Source organism: Diceros bicornis, chromosome 10 (genome assembly GCF_020826845.1).
Source record: "Diceros bicornis minor isolate mBicDic1 chromosome 10, mDicBic1.mat.cur, whole genome shotgun sequence".
Taxonomy (NCBI): Eukaryota; Metazoa; Chordata; class Mammalia; order Perissodactyla; family Rhinocerotidae; genus Diceros; species Diceros bicornis.
Window position 1 is genome coordinate 54,087,925 of NC_080749.1, and position 25,896 is coordinate 54,113,820.

Consider the following 25,896-nt stretch of genomic DNA (forward strand, 5'->3'; position numbering starts at 1 on the left):
AGTTGTGTTAGTCAAATAAGCAGGGAACATGAATTGTAAAAGCAAAAAGAATTAAAAATTATATTTCAAAATGTTTTACTTTCAGTCATCAAAAGTGTTTCTAACACTGATATTTATCTTAGTAAAAATGTCCTTTCTTTAAATTTTAAAGGTTCACTTTAATGTTTTTTTATTTTTATGATCACTGATTACTTACAACTTCTCTTTTATTCTTTTCATTCAAACTTACTCATTGTTTTCATTTTATGAGAAATTTAAATATTTCAAACAAAAAATAGAGATTATTACAAACTCCTTTTTAATCTTTATCAAACACTAACATTATGCCATATTTTTTTCACATTTTCTAAAGAATGAAATTATACAGATACAGTTGAAGGCCCCTTATTTCCTCCTCTATCTCATTCTTCTCTTTCCCTCCCCAAGGTAACTCCTACCGTATACAACATAGTTATCATTCCAACCCATTTTTTAAAAAAATGTTTAGATATGTATTCATAAACAATATGTAGTGCTGATTTGCATGTTTTCAAACTTAACATTACTGGTCAGGTAACTTTTAAAAACTATTTTCTGTAGCATAATAAATTTTCATGATTTGTGGGGGAAAGTGTATTTATTGCTTTAAGAAATGGATTCCTAGTGAATTGATATCTAGTAAATACCTATCTTTTAGGGCATAGCAAGTAGTGCAGTATTTCTGTTCCTTTCATGTTCTATAGAAAAGGAAATAATATTCCACCTGAATAAGTTAGTATATGCCAGTAATTTTTTTTCCCTTCTGGAATAAATGTGTAATTCTGGGGAATTAAAAATGATGATTTGATAAGCTGTAATTTATATTGATGTGCTTCTATTCTTGTCATAAGTCTTTTCATCTTTTTGTGTCTAGTGTTTAACCAGGGGGAAGAAGGTACCTCCTGGTACATTATTCTAAAAGGATCAGTGAATGTAGTCATTTACGGAAAGGTATATATATCTTTTTCTTTTTGAAACTTTATTATGCTCCACTTACTAGTGTGGCTTTAAGTATTAACAATGTAGTGCTACGATTAAATTCCAACAACATTGTTACTCAATGTAGAAAAGACATTGTAGCATCTCTAATCATAAATTATCATACTCAGAGTCGTATTGGACTTTCTGGGGCTCATCTCCTTATAAATTATAATGTATACATTTAAGTTAGGCCCTAGTCCATATCACTCAATGAAAGAAAAATGAAACATTATAATTGAATTATGCGACCCCCCCTGTGGCATCCCTGGGTAGCCCATTTATATATACAGTGTTTTAGGGGAAAGGGTCTGTGGTGGGTGTTTGCCCCACTTCGGGGATCATCTTCATCTGAATGTTCTGCTCTCTCCAGGGTGTGGTCTGTACCCTGCATGAGGGAGATGACTTTGGCAAGTTAGCACTAGTGAACGATGCCCCGAGAGCTGCCTCCATCGTCTTGCGAGAAGATAATTGCCATTTCTTGAGAGTAGACAAGGAGGATTTCAACCGGATCTTGAGGGTGAGTCCAAGGCAAAGTGTGGCTGAGGGGCATCCCATTTTTCCTTTTGTCGGATAGGCAAAGATTTGAGTGTAGTGCTAACTGAGCAATACTCTGATTAATGGATGCTCTAGGAACAAAGAGCCTGGGTTACAAACCCGGTACTTTCAATGTGCTGGTATCCATCCTATTCCAGTAAAGCGGCACATGTGGCATGCTATGCTGGACCAACTAACTCTGCATACACCTGAACTGGTCCATGAGAATTGAAGACAGATAGGGATTGCCTTGGCAAAATGTCAAAGTCTGAGACGTTTCTCTTTGGCAATCCCAGTCTTCCCTTTTTGTGTCCTTCCCCTCGTCACTCTCCATGTCTTTATCCTAGACCTCCTATCCCAGTCTCCACCTCCTATCTCTTCTGAACCTTTCTCAAAGGTTCAAATCTCAAATCTGAACCTTTCTCATATTATCACACACTCTCTTGATTTATTGAGTGATTACATTTTAGTGGGAAATAACATCAATCATGGGTTACTCCAACTAAGCGTTTTCATTTCAAGTCCTTTATGTCGAATTGATTCACACTAAAAGAATTTCAGACTTTGGCAAGTAGGTGAAGAATAATTGGGGTGGTAGAGGGAGCCATGAAATTGCACTTAAAGTTGGCTCTTCAGATGGGCCTAATCTAAGCTTGTTAAGGTTTGTGAGAGTAGGTGATATTTAAAAGAGATGGTCTCTGGTCTTTCTCCACCATGCAGCCTCTGGTCCCTTGGGAGGCACCACCCAGCTTTGGCTGGTAGAGGCCTGATTGTGGACTGCTGGGGATAATGACAATGTCCCATCAGTCCTGGCCTCTCGAGTGGCCTACAGTCCATCCCGCCCTAGTTTGAGTTCACTCATTGGGACTGTTCCCCCTATGATCAATTTGTTCTTTTCCCATCCTTGGCTCACAGAGCAGACTCCCTACTTGGCCTCTCCCAGCCTTAGCATCTTTCTCTATCCTACCCTAAAGTCCTAAATGCAGCTTCTGTGCTTTCTGGTACATTGGCATTATTTAATGATAATTCACAATGTCATTCTCCATTCCTTATACGTGGACACCTATCCCTACACAGCCTTAAGCATATGCCTTTGGTGGCAAAATTTCTGACAACAAAGTTCGCCTTAGGAATGCGTTCTCTTAATGCAAAGAAAGTTAAATTAAAAATTATACCATTGACTAAGATAGAAAAAATACCACATGGAATTTGACTTGGTTCTTATCTGATCTCTTTTAAAGTGGGGACCAAATGATGAGAAAAAGCACATTAAAATTATCAAAATGACATTGAAATTTAGGGGTAAACTTTACTAACTCTTTGAAGTTTACTCACGTGGAGTTTACACTCAGCCAGAAGATTCTTTGAAAGAATCAGATTGAGACCATTATCACTGATGTAATTTATAAAATTATCCAAAATAACTGAAGAATGTTTTTACACATTTCAAACTGATTTTTAAAAAAAATAGCAAAGTCTTTTGATTAGAGAGAAAAGATGCCACTCCTATGAAAACTAAATACCCCCAGAAGAAAATCAGAATGAAAGAACTTTGCCGAAGCTGAGTGCTATTTGCCACATATTTTTATAATCAGTGTATTTGCTCTCTTATCTTCCTGCTCTATCACCCTCTCTGAAAGGTTTCTCAGAGCACAGCCACATTCCTCTCTACTCTGCTGTTTTTCTGAATCCGGGGTAAAAACAAAGTTTTAAAACCACATGCCTCAAACCTCATCTGGTCCTCTCTCTGACCGTTCCAGCCCTTGACTTTGAAAATGACTTAATTTGTAGACGCAACAATTAGCATCACAAGCACCAAATGAGTTTCTGAAGCATTTGAAATTTTTTTCATTGTCTGAGAAAACGGCAGCATCTGTATGTGGTGTAATTTGTATTTGCAGGACGTTGAGGCGAATACAGTCAGACTTAAAGAACATGACCAAGATGTCTTGGTGCTGGAGAAGGTCCCAGCAGGGAACAGGGCTTCTAATCAAGGAAACTCACAGCCTCAGCAAAAGTAGGTTTGCATCCAACGCTGCAATTGCCAGACTATGATTAACCTTTTCACATGGTATCATCATTTCTACAATAGCATGTTCTTCTTTTTTGTGGAAGGCAGCAGTGTGTGTGACTTTTTTTCTCTCTATTGACTAATCACACATCTTGTGGAGTATAATGTATCCATTTCCGGCACTGCATTGAGCTTGGTGCTGCTTGGAGTAATTTGGGGGAGAATATTCCTCTACTCTAAAAACGCTCTCTGTATACAGTGTTCAACTGTAATAGCTTTAGAACAGAAAGAACAATGGAAATAGGAATGCCAGGCGGCTCAAAGGATACATAGGCCCCTAGGTGGTGAGAACCTTTGGTATTTGAATTTCATATGGAGGATTTCTCAAGAAGTGTTTTCATCTTGTTATCAGAATGAGCATCTTTGATGGAAACCCAGACTTCCAATATAAGACAGTCAGTTGATTGCATACCAGAAGCATCCATTTGGCCTCATCCATGCTTATTCCTGCTAATGTCAAAAGGGTATTTGGTTCACATTTCTCGAGTCCCTTGTTTTATTTGAGTCTTTTCAGTATATCTATGTTTAGTTCCATCTTTTGCTGCAACTCCCTACATGAGACTTTTTCATCAAATATACCAACATTTGAATGGTAAAACAGGAGAATTAGGAAATGTAGCTCGAAGAAATTGTAGAAAATTACAGAATCTAGTTTTTAAAATAAAGATTAATTTTCAATCTTAGAATAATAAACACACCAATTCTGTAGCTAAAGAGATGTCACCAAATAATATGTTGAAAAAGAATGCATCCCAAGTAATTTTCCTTTGTTTGCCACAGAAATGGGGTGTTCCCTTTAATCAAGACACTCACCATAATGGATGAATTTTTATTGTTTAGAGTAAAAGCCTAAGGCTCAGACATTTTCATCTGGATAAATCAACATATTTACAAAGAAGCTGGGAAGAAATATATTATTGAATAGCCATACCACATTTTATCTAATCCTTATCACAACCCCTTTTAACAGATGGAGAAATGTAGGAACAGGTTGCTTGTCCCAGATTACAAAGCTTGTAATGGTAGATTTGGGATTCAAGTCCAGCTTGACCAATTTCCATGCTTCTGCTCCTTTGGCCTCACAGGTTATTATAGCAAAATAAGAGATCCTTAGCACTATCTAGTAAACAGTGCAAACCAATATATTTCAAAAGGGCTGAAATAAAATAGGCTATATACAAAACTATCCTTTCACTTACAAACCTATAAAATTACCATCCAGAGTTCTTTATTATTTATTTTTCACTACCATCCATTCTTGAAAATGTTCTTGCTCAAATGTTTTCAGCAGTTGTCCTTCCAGCCCACAGAGGAGGATGAGAATGAAAACATTTTTTATGTGAAGGTTGGGACTACCCCCAAAGATTGTCTTCAGTGCTCTTAAATATAACTAGACCACTTTATAGTGGTAATCTGCATTCTTTAATAATGCCTCAGATGTCTCAGGAAAATTTTGCTACCTGCAAAAGTATATTCTTTTGAAGAATAAAAGAATATTCTCCTTAACCTTGAAACATTTGACCAAGAGGTCTCTGGAGGCTCCCTTCCTTCACCTCTTCATACCATGGGGAAATGGTCAAAAGCGTTTGCTTGTTACAACATCTTCCATTCAGAGAGCTCTCCAGTTACAGACTTTTTTTTTCTTTTTTTGTGAGGAGATCAGCCATGTGCTAACATCCGCCAATCCTCCTCTTTTTTGCTGAGGAAGACTGGCCCTGGGCTAACATCCGTGCCCATCTTCCTCCACTTTATATGGGACGCTGCCACAGCATGGCTTGCCAAGCAGTGCATCGATGCGCGCCCGGGGTTCCGAACCGGCGAACCCCGGGCCGCTGCAGCGGAGCGCGCGCACTTAGCCGCTTGCGCCACCGTGCTGGCCCCAGACTTTTTAATAAAATCAAACTGAGGGGAACAGAAAAGGAGAGGCCACATGTATTAAATTTGTTTTCGACTGGGATCTGATTTCCGTTATAGCTCCTTGTTTGTGTCCTGTAGACCAATCCAAATTTCATATATAATTCAAAACTTTGTGCATGTTCATAGCACACCATTTAAGACATATCAATGATTACAGAATAATGCACCCACAAAATCAGTTCCCTGAAGAGTAAAAAGCCACTTTCTCAAGGGGTCCTTGTCCATGTCAAGCTTTCCCAAGCCAGGCCAGACTTGAAAAGGGGGGCCGGGTAAGTGAATTTTGGCCTGATGTTCTGGAAAACTTCGATAACATGACAACAACCATGTCTATGGATGGACTTAAAATTAGCGCCTCTGTCTCCTCAGAAATTGTCCTTTTTGAGTTCAAAGAGGGTTGCCATGTTGGTACTGTTAATGTTATTTTTTGGATTAACTTTTCCCCTGAGACATCCAGAATAGTTTACATATACATTTTAAACTTTCAAAACTACCTGACTCTCTCCGAGCCACTCAACTATGGGTATGAAATTAAAACGTCATTAGCAAGATGATGTTTCTCATGATGGATACACTATATGGATCCCTCAAACATTTACGGTTTTGGAGTAACATTACATCTTCTGCTCTGTGCTTATGTGGTTTTAGTAAGAAAGAGAATTTGAAATGACTATTCCTGTTTTAGTTGCTGTGTTGCTTTTTCCTTAGGCTATCAACCACCCATTGCTCAGCTCTATCTTGTTTGTAGAAAGAGAATCTCTTTCAGGTCGCCCTCCCCACCTCTTTTTTGGTTCTAGGTGCAGATAAAAGTGTCCTCATTTCCAGACTTCATGTTAGGAAAAGATTTTCTGGAACAGGCTTAAAACCTCACAGCTTGGATAATGTAACCAGTTGGGGCTCTCTTTAACTTGAACTAGAGCAGCTCCTTCATGCTGTAAATTGAAAAGAGCCACGCTGTCTGGACTTCAAGTCCCTCATTTAAACAGAGGTCAAGCAGTAGGCACCTGGCAGTGTCCAGCCTGAAACGAAGCAATAAAGCGATGGTTCAGCCAAACCCACAGCTGCAAGATCCCAGACAGCTGGCTATGTCTGGCCAGAAGCTCCCTGGCCCTCCCTCTTCAGAGTTCCCTGCTCTTAGAGAATGTCAACACCTGAACAGCCATCTGTGGAGCAGAGAAGAGGGCGAGGATGGGATGAGGCAGCCATGGCAGCTGTACCACTAGAGGGAGCCTTTGATAGCAAAAGAAAGGTGCCCTGGTGTCTGAGATTGAGAGGCCACTTCTTTCTAGTGAGATGACAGGATACCTGGCTTGCCACTCAGGCGTTTATTCTTTTTGGCCAGTCATAATATCCTAGCCAAGGGATGTCCAAACAAATAACAGCCAGAATCTGAAGCCAACCTTTTGTCAGAGTTAAACTTTTGACAAAGCAACAAATTTCAAACTGATGTATCAGTCCTGTACCCAGCTATAGAGGTTGCAGCTTACTAGCAAAGATGTCCAATGCCATGTGACATAACAAGTAACTAGTTTTCTATGTAATGTACTTACACACTTATTTAAATAAAACTTGTTTTCAGAAACACACAAATCCTCTTCAGAGGGGGTTTTAAGTTGCACGGGGGACTTCCTGTTCATAATGAGTTCCAGGGGCCTGGACGTAGCCTCTGCCCGGAGCGTCTTGCTGCACAGGCAGGGCAGCACCATGAGACCCACACTCGTGCTCTGAAGCCAGACTCGGCTCACAGCAGAGATCTCGCATTTACTAACTCTGCGACCACAGGCCTGATGTCTCCCCTTGCTGAGCAGTTTCTCCATCTGCAGAATGAAGATATTTAACTAGCAGGAGTACACATGACAACATTGTTCAGTGCGCACCTAGTTGTCTGGGGCATAGCAAGCATTGGACAGATGTTGAATGCCTCCTCCAACCGCAGTTCCTTATTAGTGTGGCCAGATGCTGCTCGTCTTCCAGCTCATCTGGTGAGCACTATCAAGGAATCATGTATTGCAGGAATTATTGAATGAACTCAGCAATTTTCTCCATTTAAGTGTCGAAAGTCATTTATAGATATGCCCTCTCCTTTCCTCAAATAGTGATTGCCTGTAAGAGGAAAAACCCTTGTTTTCTACCTTATTTACTTTGAGAAAGGGGTCATACTTTTGAGATTAAAGTAGATTTTTTTCTATTTCCCCTGCTCCTCCTCTAGGCTCCAAAGCCAGGTTTCCCCAAAGATTTACCTCTTCAGCTTCTTTTTGGTCCTGAGTGCATACACACACACATGCGCACACGCATACACACAGAATAGTGTTGGCTGACAGTTACCTTCCAGGTAGACTGCATTTGCTACCTCATTCAATACCAGGGTTGATCGACTCACTCTGTTTTCACGTGCACCGGGTCATATATTGAATGCCTCCTCTTCACTCCCTCAGGCAGGAGGTGAAGACTCTGAGATTTAATATGTTAGAGATATTCTTGGGGTCTTGGCACCCTTCCTGCAAGGTCTCAAACAGGCAGGGAGAGGTTGTTAGTGAGGAGGCAAAGAGATCTGGGTTCTCCTGGAGCCTAATTCTACCACTGCTCTCTAAACAGAAGAGAATTTTATTTTCATTGTTCTTTTTCTCCCCAGTCATTTGGCTTCAAGTGAAATGCCAAGCAGAAAAGCAAAGTCTGGGTTTTGAAATAGGAACACCAGATCATCTTAATGTATTCTGCCTATAGTGTTCATTCACTGTTTTGTTACCATCTTGAAATAACCCACATTCAATTTAAAAACTAAATCTTCCCTTATTGATTTAGAGCCCTATGAATGGATCTTCCGAAATAATGGTTAATGCCTCCCCCCCAAAAAACTTTATATTGGACATTGAGACAAATTATATGGATTTTCTACTGCTCATTTATTTCCTATTCAGACGCTACTGGGGTTTGTTTGCTCATCAGTGTTTGGGGTTTTGTTTTCTTTTCTCTTGTTTTATTCTTAGCTGCCTTTCCAAAGCTCATACCAGCATACAGTTGGGAAAGATAGAGCATTCCAGAAATAGTCAGGGGAATCCAGTGTGGGACTGAAATTTTGCTACAAGTGACCCATATATGGATAACCTGGTTTACTGTCACTTCCCCTCGCCAGCTCCCCCTGCCTGACCTGAACTGCCCTGGGATTTACATGTTCCTTTTATTCTCCCTGGAACTAGGCTGAAGTTTCTCAGTTCCCAGCCTGCAAGCCACTCTCCAAGAACACTTCAGTTCCATGTAGGGAAGAAAGAATTAACATTTTAGTAACGACTCCAATTTGTGTTTTTTCCATTGTCTTCCTGCGTGACTTTGGCAAGGCACATGGTCTCTCTTACCCTATGGTGAATATGGCCATAAGTTAAGTCAGTATGGTTCCCTGAGATCTCAAAAATAAACAACTTAGATATGTGAAAAGTTATTTATTAATGATTTGCCCACTTTTGAAAAACTAATCATGTTTTTATTTCTTATCCAGGTATACTGTGATGTCAGGGACACCTGAAAAAATTTTAGAGCATTTTCTAGAAACAATACGCCTTGAGCCAGCTTTAAACGAAGCAACAGGTAAACACCTAGAACAGTTTTGTGTCCATTAAATCCATGCAGAGCATTGTAAAAAAAAAAAATCCTGCGTTCATTCTCAGTGTGTGAGCCAAAGCAGTTTTAGAAGGGGATTATGTGCATTAATCTTAGAGGAGCATCCTTGTCTGGCCCGGTCAGGGAGTAATCCTTCTGACCCTCCTCTGCCTGCTCTAGTCCTGACTATTCTTTGTAGATGCTCAGTCTCATTCATAGGAATTAGGAGGAGCCTTCTGTAGGCATCTATTAGGTTACAATTTAAATCCTACCTATTCTCATAAAGGATTTGAAGCTGCCTACGTGAAAGGCACAACCTTGCTCCAACTGGGAGTAAAATGGTTCTCTCTGTGGGTATAGATTCTTGGGCTGCCCTAGAGTGTAACTACACCACCTGTGTTAGTTTCCTAAGGCTCCCATAACAAAGTACCACAAACTGCATGGCTGAAACAACAGAAATTTATTGTCTCACAATTCGGGAGACAGGAAGTCCAAGATCAAGGTGTTGGCAGGCTTCGTTCCTTTTGAGGGCTATGAGGGAGAATCTGTTCCATGCTTTTTGTCCAGCTTCTGGTGTTTTGCTGGCAGTCTTTGCATTGCTTGGCTTGTAGATGCATGTCCCTGTTCTCTGCCTTCATCTTCACATGGCTTTCTCCCTGTATCTCTTCATGTAGTCTTCTCTCTGTGCAGCTGTCTCTGTGTCCGAGTTTCCCCTCTTTATAAGGACACCAGTCATATCTGATTAGGGCCCACACTTATGACCTCGTCGGCATCCTTTGCATTGACTGCATCTGAAGACCCTATTTCCAAATAAGGTCACATCCTCAGGTCCTGGGGGTTAGGACTTCAACATATCTTTTTAGGGGGACAAAACTCAACCCATCATACCACCTCACAGTAAACCAGTCTTGTTAACTAAGACACAGAGATTTGAGAGTGAATGAGATGAATCTCACCAGAGAACTAAGTGTTCAGAGTTTTTATATCCTTCTCCACTTTGGTTACCATCTTGTACATGACTTTGGAACAGCCCGCATTCAAGTTTTTTTTTAAATCCTATGCTACTGGCCTGTCTCTCAGAATAATGGGTTAATATTTTAAGCACAGTGAGCTCATAGAAGAACATTACTCACTAAAAGAAGTTCTAAGATTCATCTCAACAGTTTAGCAGTAGTTCAAAGTCCATTTCCATCAACTTTGCAATGTACCCAAGGTGAAGTTATCATTATTATTATATACCCCTTATAAGTATTTTACCACTGATTTACTTATTTTATCTCTTCATTCCAGTTTCTCATTTTATGAATAGATTATCTGAGATTTTTTTGTGTGTAGTGAATTAACTAGGGAGTAGTAGATATAAAAGGCAGGATCTCTGGTTCCAGGGTAGTTATTTTCAGTTCAGTATTTGTTGAGTATCTTGTTGGGCAGCCACTAAGCTGGATGCTTTGGACTAGGCACTGTGAGCAGAAATCACCCTCCTGTCCTCAGGAAGTTTATAATCTGCTAGAGGACATAAAGGACTGTGCAAATAACTTGAACATAAGAGCAGAATGCGGTCAGTGCTTCAGGAGCACTGACTAGCTGAGGGGACCAGGCAAAGTGTCATGGGGAATAGAGCCTTTGAAGTAGCTGAAGGAAGGCTAGTGACTAATAACTAGAGATGATGACAAAGCCTTCCATACTAAGGGACAGCATTAGTTCTGACATAGAAATGAACAAGGAAAAGCAAGTGGTTTGGTTTTGCTAGAAGGAAAGTAAGGTCTGAGAATTTGGGTACAGGTCTTGGAGGGTCTTAAACGCAAAGCTAGGAGGCTGGGCTGGTGGCATAGCGGTTAAGCTCACGTCCTCCACTTCAGCGGCCTGGGGTTCGCAGATTCGAATCCCAGGCGTGAACCTACGCACTGCTTATCAAGCCATGCTATGGCAGCATCCCAAGTAAAGTACAGGAAGATGGGCATCGATGTTAGCCCAGGGCCAGTCTTCCTCAGCAAAAAGAGGAGGATTGGCAACAGATGTTAGCTCAGGGCTAATCTTCCTCACAAAAAAAATAAATAAATAAAAAATAAAATAAAAATATAAAAACTTACATGCAAAGCTAAGCTTTGGGGAATAGTTAAAGATGTCTGAGCAAGGAGAATGTGATAAGTTTTTCTTTTTTTTTTTTTTGTGAGGAAGACTAGCCCTGAGCTAACATCTGTCGCCAATCCTCCTCTTTTTGCTGCAGAAGATTGGCCCTGGGCTAACATCCGTGCCCATCTTCCTCCACTTTATATGGGACACTGCCACAGCATGGCTTGACAAGCAGTACATTGGTGCATGCCCAGGATCTGAACCTGCAAACCCCAGGCCACCGCAGCAGGGCCCGTGCACTTAACCACTACACCACCGGGCCGGCCTGTGATAAGTTTTTCTTGAGAAAGTAAACCCTTGAGGGACCAGTTAGCGTACTGCTTGCTTCCAAGTGGCATACATAACCTCAAATAAACCAAATTTATAGGACCAGAGGTCAGGAAAAACACAGCAGATTTTTCCCCTCTTGCATAATGCAAGAAACAGCATTGTCTTTAAAGTGAATTTGACTGAAAAGGAAGATTCTGATACATCAGAGACTATGGCATCTAAGGAGAGACTTATAAGACGTTTACTGTCCATGAAGAACAAATGTATTCTTCCTTTTAAAGCCACCTTTAAGAGAGGTGGGGACTAGATTATTGCTTCTTAAAAACTGAAGCCTAGAAATCAGTGTATTCTGTGGCTGGCACGTGGGATGTGATTCCTGACCCTTCGTTTTAGATATTAAAACTAGGTTAATGTATAATTTAATATCAAACTTTATTCCCTGTAGTTTTTCTGATTTTGTTTTTCTTACAAATTATGTTTATGGCTTGGAGATAAAGAATAAATCGGTATCTTTCTCATAATAAAAAATATGAATGTGCTACATGGTCATTCTGGATACTAAAAATAAATCCTAGTGCAGGCCCATGAAACTCATGTGTGCAGTGGAATGGGGGACCCTTGGTGTGTATGATTTACAATACAGTGAGAAATGTCAGAGTTGACAGTGAACCTAGTTTACATCATAGAAATGAACACCCCTAGGTTGGACATTACATTCGCTTATTTTACCAAAACATCTCTTTTCTGCCTAATATCTGTTAGTTTCCTAGACTTTTTACTTCTATGACCAGCATTCATCATCGAGTGACTCGGGAAATCATTTTCTAGTTGGAAATGATTTTTTACATCAGTTCTGAAGAGGTACTGCATATGAGTAGAGAACAAGAAAGCCACATTGAAATTTGGGTGCTGGGTGGTTACCATGCTAAGTGACCAGCTCCCCAGCTTTGGAGTACCCTACTCAAATCTCTGCTTTAGCAAAATTTTAACTATAGCACAGGCCTTCTGGGAGCCTTCTAAGCAAGCATTACTTTCCTTATCCTCAGAGAATACCTAAAACATATAAAGGTGACTCTAGATGTTAAACTCAGACAAGCCAAAGTCCTTTTGTACTTAAGAAAAAGGTTCCATGCAGCTTCTGTCTTACACCTTCTCTGGCTCAGTAGAATGAGACTGAAATGACTGCTAACACCGAGTGACGACAGGGTGACAGCTTGGGATTACACTCATCACTTATGTTTAAGTGAGTATAATGGTATTCTCTGACATGATAGAGGTGTTAGCTAACGCCACAGTGGTAATCATGTTGCAATACTATATAAATGTATCAAATCAACACAGTACACCTTAAACTTATACTATGTTGTATGTCAATTATATCTCAGTTTTTAAAAAAATGAGTATAATGGTTAAACCTTTAGTCACTGATTCCAACTTTGCCAATATAAGTTAATTTAAAACATAGATATTGGAAATCTAATTTATATAGTTAAAATTTTCATATTTGTCACCATCTTCTATTTGAAAAGTTATATGAGTTTCACAAATCTCAGCCAGTGTAGTTCATTTTTTAATTGAAAATCCCCACAGCATCTTGGATTCCAAGTGTCAGCAGGCGTACTCCTAAGGCTTTTAGATGTGTCTTTGTGTGCTTTCCCACCAAGGCTGCCTGGATAGTGCTGTCTTTGCAATGAAGAACTGGCATGAATTCCAAATGAGGCAAATGCGGCTTGTCTTGGGACTTGCCTTATTTCTCTTACCATCTCCCTGCTTACCCACCTACAAAATAGCTTCAAATATGGGACGTTCACCATTTTAATCTAGTGGAAAGCTTTTGTTTTGCTTCATTTGCTACTCACAGCCTTTATCTTGTCGTTTTCTCCTACTTTTGTTTCCCTCACCAATTCTCTGCTCTTCTTAACCTCCTCTTTCTATAATTCTGTCACCCTTTCATCTTTCATTGCTCCTTCTAGAAATAGGAGGTGAAAAAGAGATCAAAGAAGAGATATTGACAGAAGATATATGGTGTAACTTGACAAAGAAATGGCCATGTCTTAATTCTGCATACGTGGCACTTCCCATGGTGTCTCTTTAATTATATGTATTTTTTAAAAATTCACTGTAACTAAGGTGACCAGTGCCGTTTGTACAGGCTGTCTCATTTTAAAATATTTTACTTTTGGGGGCCAGCCTGGTGGCGCAGCAGTTAAGTGCGTGCCCTCTGCTTTGGCAGCCCAGGGTTTGCAGGTTCATATCTGGAGCGCAGACCTATGCACTGCTTATCAAGCCATGCTGTGACAGCATCCCATGTAAAGTAGAGGAAGATGAGCACAGATGTTAGCCCAGGGCCAGTCTTCCTCAGCAAAAAGAGGAGGATTGGCATCAGATGCTAGCTCAGGGCTGATCTTCCTCTCAAAAAAAAAAAAATTATACTTTTTGTCCATTTTCCTAAGAAATTAAGTTTTGATCTGAAGCTCTGTCAACATTATGATTTTTATATGCCGTGCTTCTATGTACAGCAAAACCTCAATACCCCAAACCAACATCTCAGAGCCATTGGCCAAGAACAAATAAATAGATACTCTTGCTTTCCTAAAGATTTCTACAAGAACCTAATTTCTTTTTCTGCTTTGCATTTTTTCTTCTGACAGATTCTGTTTTAAATGACTTTGTTATGATGCACTGTGTTTTTATGCCAAATACCCAGCTTTGCCCAGCCCTGGTGGCCCAATATCCTTTTGCTGTGAAAAGTCTCTATTCCCTTGAAGATACCCCACAGGTATACAGCCATTATCTCGTCTCATTCTCTGAAGGTAAGTAATGGCTCAGGCAGAGTTGTGCTTACTACCCTTGTCAAACTTTGAAACATCAGCAGTTTTCCCCGGCGTAGACTCCAGCTCTCCCTGGCGTGGTTTGCCGTGCCTTGTTTTAAGGATTTCTGCCTCATTACCTGTATAGAGAAATGGGAGCCAAGTTACCTCAGGAAGGTGATGCTGGTGAGAAATATACATACCTGGGAGGTAGGCTAGAAAACGTTATAGAGAAGAGTATTATTAGGGAGTATTATTAAGGAGAGTTCCCTAACTTTGGAGACAGACTTTGTACCTCTGTCAGGGTACCTGGCAGAATGGACTGTGGTCTGCTTGTATTCTTCCTCTAAGCTATAGTATTAATAGGATCAGGAACCTGTGAGATGGATACAAGTTATCATTGTGGGGTAGCTTTTCTTTCACATTCATCCTAGTCTGTCCTTTCCTCTAGATGCCGAAACTTATTCCTTTGTTGCTATTTTTATTATTATCCCATTGACTTAAATCAAAGAGACAAAACTTGAAATTCTATTGGCAATTCCTCTAGGCAGCTTGAAGACTGACTTTGTTTTGGGCAGCTTTTCAATAGTCTATGGAATTGACCAATTGATGTACTGTGTCTGGCTGGCACAGAGGGAACATTCAGAAAATGTAAGTTGAATAAAAGAAGTGAATATTATTAGTGAGTTACACCCTCAACTTTGGGGGCCATGTGAAAATATATTTTCCAATTCTGCTTTATTTTTAAAGCAACAAAAATTTAGACCCCAAAACACTTTGGCCTTTTTGAGCCATTAAATATATTGAAGGAGAATGGCTTTCTTTTTTCTGAGCAATCCAATCAGCGTTGGCATGTTTTTCTTTTTCAGAATTATAATTGCCCTGCCTGATTCTCATTTTCTTGTTCACCCATAATTCTCTTTGAAGTCAACAGAATGTGTGAGGATAGGAGATGTGAGTCAAATGTGTTGTTCAGGGGGAGCTGCAAGGGTGAGATTTGGGTGTTTATTTGCCCGGAAACTATCTTTCCAAGTAATGACAGCTTAATGAGACTTACATATATTATATATTCTTTCTGGCTCATATTCAGTTTTTCTCAAGTAAAATTAACACATTCAGGATCTCTCTTTGCTCTTTTAGCTCCATACATGGTAATCGTTAGTAGACCTTTGAGATTTGTTGGAAGGAAAATTAACCACCACCATTTAGACTTATTTTTTTTTCCAGCAGTTAACGTGTTGATAAGCTTAAGACAAACAAAACCAAAAGAAGAATGAGAGAGCAAAGTGGTCCAAGTCAAATTATCCTCACAACTCATAGTCCCAAACACTAAGCTTGTATTTTTTTTTGCAGATTCTGATTTCGTCATTTATTAGCTTGTTCTCCTTCAGAAGTAATAGGAAACATTCATATCACTGACCTCTGTTTTTAAAATAGAAGCTCCTAGAGAGAAAGTCCGTGCCATGCTCAGGGAGGGAGATGAGGGGATAATGACATTGGGAGGAGAAGGAGGAGACAGGAAAGTGAGCAATAGAATCAAGGGAGGCCTGGGATAGCCAATCCTAATTCTTATCTCAGGAGATGGAGGGAATCCAGATGGCTGGGTATCATCTACACCTAGTGCCCTCAGACCATCACCCTTACACCTGGACCTGTGAGAAGGTAGATTCTCTTCATTGTTCTGTTTTGAATCAACTCTCTATGTGTCAGGCACCATGCTAAGAGCATTGACCTATATTATACCACTTTATCCTTACAGGAGTCTATTGGGTTAGTATTAGCTTTATTTTACAAATGAGGATTCTGAGGCTCAAAAACAGTGGAGTGACATGCCCAAGGCAAGTAGCAGAGCCAGGATTCATCCAGGTCTTAGGATTCCAAGCCTGGCTGTGTCACTTTTTTTCTTCACAACTTATTTCTTTAAAAGCTTATCCTTTAATTAGAGTTTAAAAACATTTCTTAACAATGTATGACATGACACATGTGTATCTGTGCTTCAGTTAGCTAAATCCAAAGGAAGCCTAATTTGTTGAAACCAAATAAATAAAGTGTCTAATAGAATTTTTTGCAATGATAGAAATATTCTATATCTATGCTAGGCCAGTAGCCACTAGCCTTGAAATTGGCTATTATTACTGAGGAACTGAGTTTTTAATTTTAATTTTCATTAATTTAAATTTAAATTGCTACATGTGGCTAGTGGCTACCATATTGGATAGCATAAGTCTAGTCTTAGATTCTGGGAATAAGAGCCTCAGACAAGAAATGCCTAGAGAGAGCATCCCAGGGAGGCTGGGAGCTCATCCTGCTGCAGGCAAGCAAAGAGAATGGGCTCTGCCCCTGAAGGTCATGTATGTGTAAGAGCTTCTATATTGTGCTAAGGACTCAAATTTTAGTCCCTTTCCCTTCAGGGAGATGTTCTGTGGGCTCCTTTTATAAGCTACGTTTTTTTGGTCATAACATAACATAACATAAACCAACCGTGACTGACATAAAGGAAATCATCAGAAGGGTGTGATGAACTTAGACAACTGAAGGAATCCTAGAAGAGCTCAGGCCTTAGAAAGGGACCTCAGGGCAGCACCTAAAGACCCTGCCGTCGGGGTGAATCTACTCGAAGCATCCTGGGCACTGGCCTCATCCCCGCATCCCTGGGAAGGAGGGTCTAGTCAGCCTAGCTTGGGTCACTGCTGACATCTTGGTCAAAGGCACAGCACCTTATTGAATAATTTCACAGAGATTGCCTGTAAAGATAAACAGAGAAAGAGGAGAAATAGATGATGAGCAGGCAAAAACAAAAAACACCTATAAACTGCTTAACACCACATCCATAAGCAACAGGGAGATATAATGTAGAACTGAACAAGAGGGTTAACCCCTGTGTTGTTAACATGGGGTGTAGGGATGGTAAAATACTTAACCACGTTCCATTAAAGCATTCACGTTAAGTGAGTTGCTTTGGCTGAGTGTTTTCAAAGTACTTAATATCTGTGACTTTTCATAGCAGCCCTATGAAGAAGTCAGTATTTTCACTGCTCTTTTTCCAAATCAATACACTAGGAGAATGAAAAATTATGATTTGCTCAGAGAAAGATAATTACAAGTACAGAAAAGATTTGAGCCCTGAGTCACTGCCACCTATTTCTGTCCTTATTCCACATCGTATGTCTCCTCTAATTTTGCTTTTAGCACAGAGGAAGGTGGTAAAACTGTTTTACATTAATATTTCAGGCCTTTTATGTGCTAATGAGAGAGACTGTCTATTCATTAGATATTCCTGGGACATGATTTGACCTGATGAATACAAGCGCTTTATAATGAGTTTTTAAAATATATTTGTTCAGTTTCTGTACTTTTCATCTCCAGTTTCTTTAATTTTTTAAAAATCCGCACTTAAAATTTTCAGTTCCGTTTTCCATTAGTATTTAAAAGAAAATTAAAACCTCCTATAACCCTACCAGCTATTACTATTGCTAACATTTTGGTATGTATCCTTCCAGTCTTTTTTCTATATATATAGATTTATACTTTTAAATATAAGAGTGGGATCATACTATCAATAATTTTGTATGCTTTGTTGCTAAACAATATTTTATGAATATCTTTCTCTGCCATTAAATGCTTTTCCACACCATTTTTCTAAATATAGATAGCTTTGTCATCCTTAAAAATAAAACATTTTCATTGTAAAAAAATTCAATTTACAGAAAAAGAGAACAGAGCAAAATTCACCTGGTATCTCACCCCTGTTTTGTGAAAACCTTCCAGAAGTTTTATAGAATTTTCTATAAGTAAGATCATGTTATATGTGTTATTTTTTTTATAATATGTTCTTTTTCTCTTAATAGAATGTTGTGGATATCTTTTCAAACAAATATATATAAATAAAACTACATCATTATTTTTTTTCAGATAATTCCACAAATATTTATTGAACACTTACAGTGTGGCATTTGGTGCTGGGCAATGAGGTGACAAAGATGCATGAGAAAAACATATTATTTTTAATGACTCAGAATATTATATGGTAGATATTCATAATTTATTTTCTTAGCCTCTTCCTATTGGGTACTTAGATTATTTCCACATTTTTCTCTGTAATAAACACAATGGGATGAATCAGCATCCCTCCAGCTAAATCTATGCCCATGTAGATAATTTCCTTACTTTAAATTCTAAAAATAGGCAAAGAATATGTAATATTTTAATGCTTTGATGTTTATTACCAAATTGCTCTTCTATGTCTTAATTTCATGTTTTATGATTAAATTCTGCCATATTTTTGTTTGTACAAATACAGGCAGGCCTTCTATTCAGTAAGTGATCACAACTAAGTTAGCATTATTTTGAATTTTAATAACTGTATCCTTGATTCAGAGCATTTTTACATCATTTACTTTATCTTTCCAACACCCAGCCCCCACAATGCCAAAAACGGACCAGTATGATATTTATTTCATTTTACCTGTAGGGGAAATCAGGGCACATGGAAGCCACATAACCACCTAAGATTCTGCATATCCTGGCAGATGTTTGGAGGGACTCCATGTAGCACTAATGTAATTCTGGTTGCAGTGGATATTGTAGTTGACTCCCCAACATCAATGCGATCTCAGTTGGTCAGGCTAGCTGCTGATAGTAGTTGGCTGCCCTTGACCATGATTGGTTCTCAAATTGCCGGCCCACAGTAGAGTCAAAGTGAGATTCAAAGAGAGGTTTTCCTGGGGCTTCTGGGTAAAAAGCTTTCTCAATGTTTAAGAGAGAGAACAGGAAGCCTGTAGCCCCAATTGCCAGTGACAGCTTTCCTACAACTGTTAGGAGAATGAGCCCTGTGACAAAGCTGAGTGGAGAGTCAGAAAAAAATGGAGTCTATGATGACATCGTTAACACTTGGACCAATCCTTAAGCTTACCTTACTAATAGATTCTCTGTTATTTCCGCAAACACAGATCTCTGTTGTTTAGGAAAGATTGTTTCTGCAGCTGAAAGAATCTTAAGTGATAAATGGCTTACATTTAAATTCATAAAAATTTAAATACAGCAATAATTTTGGTCAAATATTTTCTCTTAGCATCCTAATTACTTTTGGCTTAATATTCAACACAAAGTCTATGCTTTTAGCATGGAAATAATTTATGTAGTTTCTGAATTAAAAAGAAAAAATAGAATACAGATTTGCCACTAAGTTTTAGCTAAAACTGCCTTTGTATGTATTCCCCTTATACAGAAACAAAATAAATACAAGAGCTTCCATTACTGGCACGGCAGGGTCTCCATCACTTACTTCTCTGTGAAATTGACCTGGAGATGTTCTCTTTGTAAGTTGACTTGGGTTCTCTAAGAGGGACATTTATCAAAATTTGCTTTTCTTGTTGATGAAAGATTTACAAAACAGCTTCAGGTTCTTCTCTAGATGAAGCCAAATTTTTAGGAACGTGCTTTAGATTTCTAAGGAAAATCGTCAGCTTAAATGTTGTCGAAGCCAAATTTTACCATTGTAGTCCTCCACTTGGTTCTGAAAAGTGTTTGATCCATGTATCACTATGAGAGCAATTTAATTCTGCAGATATGCAATCTGAGAGTTTATTTCCAATAAGGAAGACTTGGTTTGATGATGATATGAATATGATGTTCTCTTTGGAAGAAAATGCCTATATTATCAGATATTCTACAAGGTATTTTATATAGATTTTCCCAGCCTCATATCAACAGTATGACATGTGTACTCTTATTACAATAAGGAAATGAGACTGGGCAGCTAAGTAATTTGCCCCAAGTTACATAGCTAGGAAATGGTAGAACAAGATTTGAACCCAGGCAGTGTGTTGCATTAAGCCGTGTCCTTACTGCTCTGCTATAAGGACAAGCCCCTGGCTTAAGGCTGAAAAGAATAGCCAAGAACTATAGGCTTCTTAAAATGGAGAGAATTCTGAAAAGCCACCAGAAAAAAGTATTCTGAGCAAAAAAATGGGAGGCATCTAAAGAAAATGACAGCACAGAAAGCGCTCCTGTGAGCTCAGAGTTAGTAGGTGCACATGAACACAGGAATAGCTGCGTTGGTAGGAAGAGCATCACAGAGTTAAATCCAGAAATGCCAAGTCTTATGAAAAATTCCAAAATCAACCATTTAAAAGGTGTTAAATGATTTCCAGAGGTGGATCTATAATAATGATGATAGCTATCTTTTACTGAGCACTTACTATGTCTCAGAGACTGTTCTACATGGTTTACCTACATTGTCTCATCTCATCCTTAACAGCAATCCTACGAAGTTTATTGATGAAGAAACTGAGGCTCCAAATGGTCAACTAACTGACCAAGGGTCTCACAGTTTATAAGTGGGGAAGCCGAGATATGAACCCAGGTGGTCTAATTCCAGAACTTGCATTCCAAGGACGTGCTGCATCAAGGAAGGAACAGCCTGGTGCTCAGGATGTTGCGATGCTCCACAAAGGCAAGCAGAGTAGTAAGGGGCTCCATAATATAGTGGGAAAAATAGGAGCTCTGAAGTCAGAAGACTTGTCTTCTTACAAGCTCTATGACTCGGCAATTGTCCTTAACCTCTCTGAACCCCATCTATATAATGGGGGTAATTATACTGCCCTACCCACCTCACCAGGTTGTTGTGAAGATCAAATGAGGCTGTACGTGTGAAAGTACATTATAAACCTTAAAGCCCCATGTAAATATTGCCCCGTGTAAATACATTATTATACCATCACGAGAGGAATATGGCATAATGTAAAGAGTATACAAAGCTTTGTCTAGTCAGTGGGCAGATGACCCCCAAAGTTTGTTTTCAGCTGCAAGCAGAGATCTTGTATGCAAAGCAGGGTTTTAAAAAACAACAACATTGAAGAGTATCAGTTTGAATGTTGATAAGTGTTTTATAAATAGCTGCATAATTAGCATGTACTTACTGCAAAAAGTATACATAATATTTTATTCCCTGTTGTAGGCTGTAATGAATCTGCTGCCTCTACATCCTAGGAGGTTTTCACTTACTTTCCCCATGATAATTTTAATACGTGGAACCATTATTAGCTGAATTAAGAATAAGTAAATGAGCAGTAAAAAAAATACAGAAAAATTACAGGTGCCTGTGGTGAGTAAGATAATAACTAGGTAAAAATATATGAAATAATTACAGTGTTTGAACGGCAGAGCCGGCATGAGGAAAATGACTCAATGGAATATTAAGCCTGCTGTTGGCAGGGTAGAAAGACTGTAGCCTGCACTGTGGCCTTCACCTCTTCTGAGTCTCAGCCCTAATACCTCACTGAAAACAGATCCAGTCTGTCCTCAGCCATGTCTGTATGATGCCGAAGGAGCTGATCCAATTCAATGAAGATTAGTCACTCTTAAAGTCTGTGGTCCTAAAGATTAAATACCCAATAACTGAAAGATTCTGTTTAAAACATGTCCCAGGGCCGGCCCCGTGGCTTAGCGGTTAAGTGCGCGCGCTCCGCTGCTGGCGGCCGGGGTTCGATCCAGGTGCGCACCTTCGCACCGCTTCTCCGGCCATGCTGAGGCCGCGTCCCCACATACAGCAACTAGAAGGACGTGCAGCTATGACCTACAACTATCTACTGGGGCTTTGGGGGGAAATAAATAAAATTAAAAAAAAAAAAAAAGATGTCCCAGACATTTTGGTATTTGTGTAGACTTAGTCAATCTGGTGACATTGATTATAAACTATTTAGAATGTATCTATGATCTGTATTTGACATGCCAACAAAATGAAATTTCAGGTAATTTTGATAAAGGGTTTTAAAGAGCTGTCTTTTTTTTTTTTTTTCTGAAAATTGAGTTATATACAGCACTGCAAACAGGGTGATTGAATTGTTTAAGGTAACCAATCATCAAACATTTGAGGCTTTTTATGTTTCCATGTGCCCAGTTGTTGACTAGAAAATGTAGATTCACAATGTGTTTAAGACGTGGCTCCTGCTGTTAAGGATTCTGATTTAATGCTCCCAGAGGGTGAGAAATCTTATTACTATAACCAGAGAAACCTCAAGTTAGGATTTGAACGGTCAGTAGATTTAAGAATGTTTGGTTACTAGTGGTGAGCCACTGCTTTCTAAATAGACAGGTATCAGATAAGAGAACTGGTTGAAACTATAGCAGAGAGGATCTAATTCAGACATTAGAAATTCTTTGCCTCCCTGACTATCAGATTGTCAAGGCTACAGCAATTAACTCTTGATTTTATGTATGTGCTTTGTCTTTGAGAATTTGGGTGATCAATTTCTACATCTCAGATGGATTTTTCTGTTATTCAACCTAATTCTTCTACACAATATATGTTAGCATAAAGAAATATTAGTGTCAGACAAAACACAACAGCATACATAGACAGGTAAACAGAGTATTGAGGAAGGAGATCAGAGACCTGAGGTCTAGTCCTAAGAATTCCATTGATAAATTTGAAAAAAATCACTTACCTCATTCTACCTTAGTTTCCTTACCTCTAAAATGGTGAGGTTGAAAGAGAGACAGTCAAAGGACTTTTGCAACTCACAGATTCCATGATTCTATGAATCATCTGAAATCAACTCAGTGATAAGTTTGGCCACTTTGACTATGATGGCCTTCTTAATTGTGTTTAAAGTAACAATTCAGTGAATAATTCTACATTCTCTTACAGACTTTTGACTAGCACTTTATGAGATACCAGAACCATGTTATCTTTCTGTGTCTCTTTTCCCCATGAATTCAAGCAGCCATATTGCTTCTTACCTGAACCCAACTGTCATGATACTGGAGTCATGGCCTTATTCAATACAAGTATTTCCTGACCACTTGACAAAATTATTGAATTATTATATATTTCATTTTTCTCTATTCACCTGCTCTTAATATAAACGTTAGCCAAGTATATATTTCAGATAGTGTTCTTCAGATGTTAAAAGTATCTGATGTGTGTGGTATGTATTGATAATCCTTTCTAAATTGTCATTCATCTTGGAAAAGAGTTAGAGTTTTATTTCACATAGGACTTTCTCTATCAAATGATTAATACATTATTTCAGCATTAGCCAGAGAAGATAATGGTTTCTGCAACTTTTCTGATGTGTTTGAATTTATGAACATACTGTATTTGAAATGTTACTCTTTTTAGGTTGCATTTTTGACATCTTATTGAGACAAGGAACCTGTTGGGATGTTCTTCATTCTTTGGCTACTATCGGAAGGGAATATAGTTTTTTCCCTCTCCCCACATTTTTTTTAGGAGTTAAATAAAATCTGAAAATCATATGAATCTTCTAAATGCCTGGAGAGATTGTTATGGGAGTAAATAGAAGTCCCAGCACCTCACCTGTAACCATTTCAGGTGTAATCAATTACGTATAAAGTCTTCTCTGTGTCCCTGAAGATTCAATGAATCGGAAGTCCCTGATTCAATGGGCTGTTCAGGAATGGAATAGTGTGTTCCCTAGGGAGGGGCAGAATCCTTGAGCACGTGCCTGGATTCAGCTGTATAAGTAGTATTACCCCGACTTCCCTTTTAGTAAATAAACATCTCTAAGGGGAAAGGCAAGACTTTGTGGAACAAATCAGTGCTTCCTTTTCTTTTTCCAGAGGCAAAAATACTAAACTTTCATGAGAAGAGGGAGAAAGCCTCTTCCTAGCCCCCCTGGATTCCATCAGTGCTAGCTCTCAGGAGGCTGTGGAGTTACTCATGAAGAGCTGAGGGTGTCCTTCAGCTGGTTTAGTTATTCAACATGCTGAGTCAGCTCTAGGAAACTCAGAACTTCAGCCAAAAAAAAAAAGGGAATCTCTTTCTCATTAGGATTTTTGTTTCCCAGATGCAATTATTCTTAATAATTGCATGAACTCAAGCACTAATGTCTAGTCACTGTAGCCACTGTTTGGGGCTGTGGAGTGGCAATGATGGAAAGAGCCCTGTCTGGATTGGTAAGCCCCACCATTTACTCACTGAACAACCTTGGGCCGATCTCTTCTCTCTGGTGCTCAGTTTCCTCATCTGTGGGTATTTCCCCTCAGGCTGTAGAGAGCATTATGGGATCAGGTGAGCACACTGAGCCTATTTATTATCAACTGTAAAGCTCTACACACATTTGAAGTGTTATTGTGTTAACCCTTCCAATCGTGTATTCTATCTTTTATTGTAGACAAAAGACAGATTTCCCCAGCAGGAAAGAGGACAAGAAAAATCTTTGTCCTGACCCACAGAGATAATGTAGATTTAGTTATCCTGTCCTAGGGAGCCATAGATTAGCGACAGGTGTGCTGCTGATGCCCCTGTATCCAACACACAAGCATTTGCATTGCTTCCTTGAGTCTAAGTCAAAATCATCTGGAAAGTTAGAATTATATCCACTTGATATTATCTTGATGTTTCAAGCCATTTCAGCCTAATACCAGTACGAAAGAATCTCTCTCTCTCTTTTTCTCTATCTCTCTCTCTGTGTCTCTGTCTGTCTCTCTCTCCCTCTCGAGTGAACCAGTGCATATTTTTCAGTTGGTCAAGAATTACTCAATTGGTACCCACCGTGTGCGTGACTGTGCTGCTAGGCACCATAAAAAGTAGTGATAAAATGTAGAGCCCAGCATTGCAATTCTTTGGAAAGAAAAACTGAGTTATGTGTGCATACAAGCAAGAGACAAAAGGGTTAATCAGAAAAGAAATAATTTTCACATAAAGTGATCTTTCTTGCCTTTTTTTATTGTAAGCTCAGAGAGAATTGTAGCAATACAGGTTGAGCAATTTTCTTTTTTATGAATCCCGTGCTCAATTTATGAAAGCCATTTTGCAACCCATTTACATGCAGTAAACCTTTGCTTTAAGGTTGTCGTTTACCTTGATCATGATTATTTATAGTCCCTTTAGAAAGGCCCTTTACTGGTGTAGCTCTCAAGCACAGCACTGCCACCAGGCAGTTTTCTACAGTGCTTTCAAGTCATGGTTGTAAGCTAAGGCACAGCCAGTCTTGTAGCCAACTGTGAGGCACGGGGGTATCATGTAATGGGGAAGAAAACTAGATGGTATTAGGAGTCTTGGACTCAAAACCAGCTCTACACTCTCACTATACAATCCTGACCAGTTATGCTCCTTTACTGTCCATTTAGCCAGCCCTGGTGGTTTAGCAGTTAAGATTTGGTGCTCTCACCCCTGAGATCCAGGTTCGCTTCCCAGTCAGTGAACCACATCACCCATCTGTCAGTTGTCATACTGTGGCAGCTGTGTGTTGCTGTGATGCCAAAAGCCATGCCACCGGTATTTCAAATACTAGCAGGGTCACCTATGGTCGACAGGTTTCAGTGGAGCTTCCAGACTAAGGCAGACTAAGAAGAAGGACCTGGCCACCCACTTCTTAAAAAATTGGCCATGAAAACCCTTTGAATAACAGCAGAACATTGTCTGATACAGTGCCAGAAGGTGAGAGGATGGCACATAAAGACCAGGCAGGGTTCTGCTGTCTTGTGCACAGGGTCGCTAGGAGTCAGAATTGACGGGAGGGTGCTAACAGCAAAAAACTGTCAGTTTGCTCACTTGTAGAAGGGAACGATGTTTTCATCACAAGACTAAAGTAGAGCTTAACT

The 25,896-nt window shown here is 39.3% G+C and overlaps 1 protein-coding gene across 8 annotated transcripts in view; it reads left to right on the top strand.

Moving 5' to 3' along the window:
• The window catches only part of RAPGEF4 (Rap guanine nucleotide exchange factor 4), a 298,329-nt gene that overhangs the window by 236,325 nt on the left and 36,108 nt on the right, over positions 1 to 25,896 (top strand). For all 8 annotated transcript variants that reach the window (XM_058549262.1, XM_058549268.1, XM_058549260.1 and 5 more), the window contains 5 exons: positions 893 to 969; positions 1,370 to 1,516; positions 3,435 to 3,550; positions 9,012 to 9,100; positions 14,167 to 14,256. In XM_058549262.1, coding sequence (XP_058405245.1) covers positions 893 to 969; positions 1,370 to 1,516; positions 3,435 to 3,550; positions 9,012 to 9,100; positions 14,167 to 14,256 — 519 coding nt within the window. The remainder of the gene's footprint in view (positions 1 to 892; positions 970 to 1,369; positions 1,517 to 3,434; positions 3,551 to 9,011; positions 9,101 to 14,166; positions 14,257 to 25,896) is intronic.